Source organism: Sinocyclocheilus rhinocerous, unplaced genomic scaffold (assembly GCF_001515625.1).
Source record: "Sinocyclocheilus rhinocerous isolate Xijiao unplaced genomic scaffold, SAMN03320098_v1.1 scaffold393, whole genome shotgun sequence".
Classification (NCBI taxonomy): Eukaryota; Metazoa; Chordata; class Actinopteri; order Cypriniformes; family Cyprinidae; genus Sinocyclocheilus; species Sinocyclocheilus rhinocerous.
Window position 1 is genome coordinate 545,210 of NW_015654520.1, and position 4,142 is coordinate 549,351.

Genomic DNA, 4,142 nt, shown 5'->3' on the forward strand with positions numbered 1-4,142 from the left:
ACATAGAAACTCTGTTCCAAAACATAGTCATGTGCCTGCACAGGCATCATTTAAGGGTTCATAGGATTCTTGCGGCATGAAGGCAGTTCCAGAAGGTAGGCAGTGTGAAAAGGATTTCAGTCAGCAGAAAACAGACAGCATGGTTTTGGAACAGATCCTGTTTCATCTAGTTTTCCTGCCATGTGAATCTTTCCATTTGTGAGCAGGCAGCAGGCGTGTGTTTGGATCGGTGTTGGAGAAGATGGTCTGTGTTCTGCTGGATGTGTCTGGATCTATGGCTCCCTGCCTCCCTGAGCTCCAGAAGGAGCTGACTTTACTGATCTGGGATCAGCTGCATGCCAACAGCGTGAGGTAAACTCTTTTTTGCTCTAGAGGGAGATATACAAGTCTTTTACATACTCACATACCCGTCTTCCATTGGTTGGTCAAACAGGCCCAAGCTCACACCATACCTGTAGGATGAGGAAATGTGGCTGTTTCCCCAGAATAATACACTCAAAAGCTCAGCAGCATGGTTTGTGACGTGCTGAATTTGGGTCTGTTGACAGGTGTCTCAGTGACTGATCTGTGTGTGTGCGTCAGGTTTAATATGCTGGCGTTCTCTGGAGAGGTGCGGATGTGGCAGCCGGCGTTGGTTCAGTCCACAGAGGAGCTGTGTGTGGAGGCAGTGCAGTGGTTGAATCAGCTCAGCACACATGGAGCTTCCTCCACACTACAAGCACTGCAGGTACTCCGGCAACAATACTCACAAGAACTACTTTTGTATGTACCGTTATTACACTTAGCTTTATGGAAAAACATAGCCCTCTTCTCTGCACTCAGTTCTTCTTGTGTTTGTAAGTGTGACTGTGTGTCGTGCATCTTTGCTCCAGACAGGCTGTGGCTTTGCAGATGCTGTTGGTCTGTATCTGATCACTGATGGGAGATGTGACTCCAGCCACAGTCGGATACTGACAGAGATTGAGACACTGAGACAAGAGAAGGACTTCACCGTCCACACCATCGCAGTCAACTGCCATGACAGGTTAACCTGCATTGGATATGAATGTGGCCAATTGTATCGATCCTTCGTCAAGATTATTTAGTATTTATTCTGGCATTTTTTTGTTTGGTCCCATCACAGAAAATCTAACTTTAGCAACATATTTTATATGTTTAATTGCAATCGTTTTTAAACAGAGCATGCAGTGAGTTTCTGAAGAGTCTGGCCCATAAAACAGGAGGACGATTCCATCAGGCTCCTGAAAACACAGATAGAGCTCTTATCAGAAAACTCCTGTCAGATCCGTGCAGTGCGGTATGTACATGCTGACTAGTGGTGATTTCAAAGAGAAGGGCTCAACATTTCTTAAATACAATTATAGTGCATGAGGATTATTTTGAATTGGTTTGTAGTTTTCAACCTGTTCAAATGCATTTCTGCAGACTCATTGTTATGAAGTGATGTGCTGATTCTTGTGTGTCCTGAAACAAAGGACCCAGTGCTTCCAAAATGTGAGGGGGATGATCTAAGGAAACTATCCGAAGAGATCGAGAAGCTGAGATTGTTCCAGAAACAAGCTAAAGCGTTCAGGTTTGTGTTCACTCAGTGCTTATGCTGTGATACACAGGCCTAGTGTCGATTGGTGTTATTGTAGACTTTTTAATATGGTGATTTGTGTTTTGTTTTCGTAGGGAAACTAGTTTGGAGTCGAGGAACCAGAAGGGAACATAGACATTGATCTCCACGCTTGTTCAAATCACGACAGCTTTATTGATTCAAAAATATCTCTGGCAAAGGCCTACATAAGGCCTAATGTAAAAGAATTTGTTAATAATTAAATATGGCTTAATAATACTTTGGAAACATCGTAAATAGATATAAAAATCATGGTTAAAAGAAAAAAAACTTTGTTTAAACCTTGAAATTTTATGTGTAGCATTAAAGCCCCGTTCACACCAAGAACGATAACTATAAAGATAACCATAAAGATAACGATATTAGCGTCCACACCAGCGAACGATATCGTCTGTTTATTCTAAGCGGAGTCTGCCACTTTAAATTCTTGAGCTCGTTACAGCAGGATGGATTCTGATTGGCTGTCAATTTTTTATCGTTCATCAGCTGGAGAAAAATCGTTTTGAAAGTGATTCCAACGATATCGTTTCTCTTTGTCTTTATCGTTATAGTTGTAGTGTGGACTCTGCTATTCTTTAATATTGAGAACGATTTTTAGAACTATATCTTTATCGTTATCTTTATAGTTATCGTCCTTGGTGTGAACGGGCCTTAACTCCTTAGCATTCTGGGAAAATGTAACTAAGCACAAAATTGGAACGCTAACAGGTTAAATGTTTTTTCTTCTTCAAATTGTACTTCATGAGCAACAAAAAAAAAGTGTAAAAACAAATGTATTGTCAATATATGTGCAATGTAGCATCAAAACAGTGGGGTGGGGTTGGGGGGGGGGGCAACTAATCTGTATTATTGAAAAATATATGAGGAAAAATAAATTATATAAAATAGATACATTTAAATATATGCAAAATACATTTAACTGAATATATTTTGAATATATATTGCCAATATATTTTATTGATATACTATATTTTAAACGTAATGTATGTCTTTTTGTGTGAACGTTTGTTAAAAGACAATTTTCTGTCCTTTTACAGGATAAACAATAAAGCTGTTTGAATTCGAATTTGAAAATTCCACCGCTTACATGACGTCACAAATATTTCGAACGCTTCAAAGAAACGCTCGTCAGTGTGACGTCACTGGGCCTGGCTATAAATACTGGGCGTTTCTTCATCATGAGAGCAGCGCTGGTTACACTTAGGTTCCGGGGTTCACGTGCCCACCCTGGGTTTATAGGCGAGGCGGCCTGAATGCTTTAGTTTAGATCAGACTGAGGGTGGGATGGATGGGTTTAGCGTCAGGGACCCCCAGGGCATCTCATGAAGCTACAGTAGAAGGAGGGCAAAGCCTGCAATGTGGGTGGGTGGGGAGCAGGGGGCGCCCTAGATCATAACCATCTTTAATACTGTGTTTCCAAAGATAGACTCAGCATCACTCTTCACACTTCACATTACACGTCTCACACAACAAAGTACCAGAAAGTATCATAGTATTAGAATTTTCTACACTCTTCACACTTCACATTACACATGTCATAACAAAATACCAAACAGTAGGCTTCCATATTATCATGGCGTTTTGGACATGAACCAGAGTACCATATAATGTACAAGAATTCCGTATCATTCTATCATATCTGTAGCATTTCATTTAAAATGATCATAAGATAAAGATAAAGTTGGGTTCACGTGCCCACCCTGGGTTTATAGGCGAGGCGGCCTTAATGCTTTAGTTTAGATCAGACTGAGGGTGGGATGGATGGGTTTAGCGTCAGGGACCCCCAGGGCATCTCTTGAAGCTACAGTAGAAGGAGGGCAAAGCCTGCAATGTGGGTGGGTGGGGAGCAGGGGGCGCCCTAGATCATAACCATCTTTAATACTGTGTTTCCAAAGATAGACTCAGCATCACTCTTCACACTTCACATTACACGTCTCACACAACAAAGTACCAGAAAGTATCATAGTATTAGAATTTTCTACACTCTTCACACTTCACATTACACATGTCATAACAAAATACCAAACAGTAGGCTTCCATATTATCATGGCGTTTTGGACATGAACCAGAGTACCATATAATGTACAAGAATTCCGTATCATTCTATCATATCTGTAGCATTTCATTTAAAATGATCATAAGATAAAGATAAAGTTGTGTTAAATGCTCGGTATAAATATAGCTACATTTTTATTACAGAAATAGAAATGCACTGATTTCAATCATCAGTGAAGACGCCATGAGCCAGAGAAAGAGGTCTTTTTTTCAAACGTTTTTAATATTCAGTGATGAAAAGTTATTTAGTGTATTAGTTTGAAAAATGCAGCATATTCTATGGTCTGTCTATTGTAAGATTGCTTTTTATTCAATGTATCGGTCACATACAGGTATAACTAAGACTGAACAGTAGTTAGCCTAGTTTTAATTAGTTTATCTTGATGTTAATTTGAAGAGTTCATTTGCAAAGACCGATAACTAAATCCCCCCCCCCCCCCGTTGTTGATTAAGTAATAATAACTTAAAC

The 4,142-nt window shown here is 40.0% G+C and overlaps 1 protein-coding gene across 1 annotated transcript in view; it reads left to right on the forward strand.

Moving 5' to 3' along the window:
* LOC107717475 (von Willebrand factor A domain-containing protein 3A-like) overlaps window positions 1-1,914 on the forward strand; it is a 23,241-nt gene extending 21,327 nt beyond the window's left edge. The window contains exons 27-33 of the mRNA XM_016524237.1: window positions 65-95; window positions 204-351; window positions 583-727; window positions 873-1,024; window positions 1,180-1,297; window positions 1,476-1,573; window positions 1,675-1,914. Coding sequence (XP_016379723.1) covers window positions 65-95; window positions 204-351; window positions 583-727; window positions 873-1,024; window positions 1,180-1,297; window positions 1,476-1,573; window positions 1,675-1,714 — 732 coding nt within the window. The 3' untranslated portion in view covers window positions 1,715-1,914. The remainder of the gene's footprint in view (window positions 1-64; window positions 96-203; window positions 352-582; window positions 728-872; window positions 1,025-1,179; window positions 1,298-1,475; window positions 1,574-1,674) is intronic.
* Window positions 1,915-4,142: the final 2,228 nt, after the last annotated feature.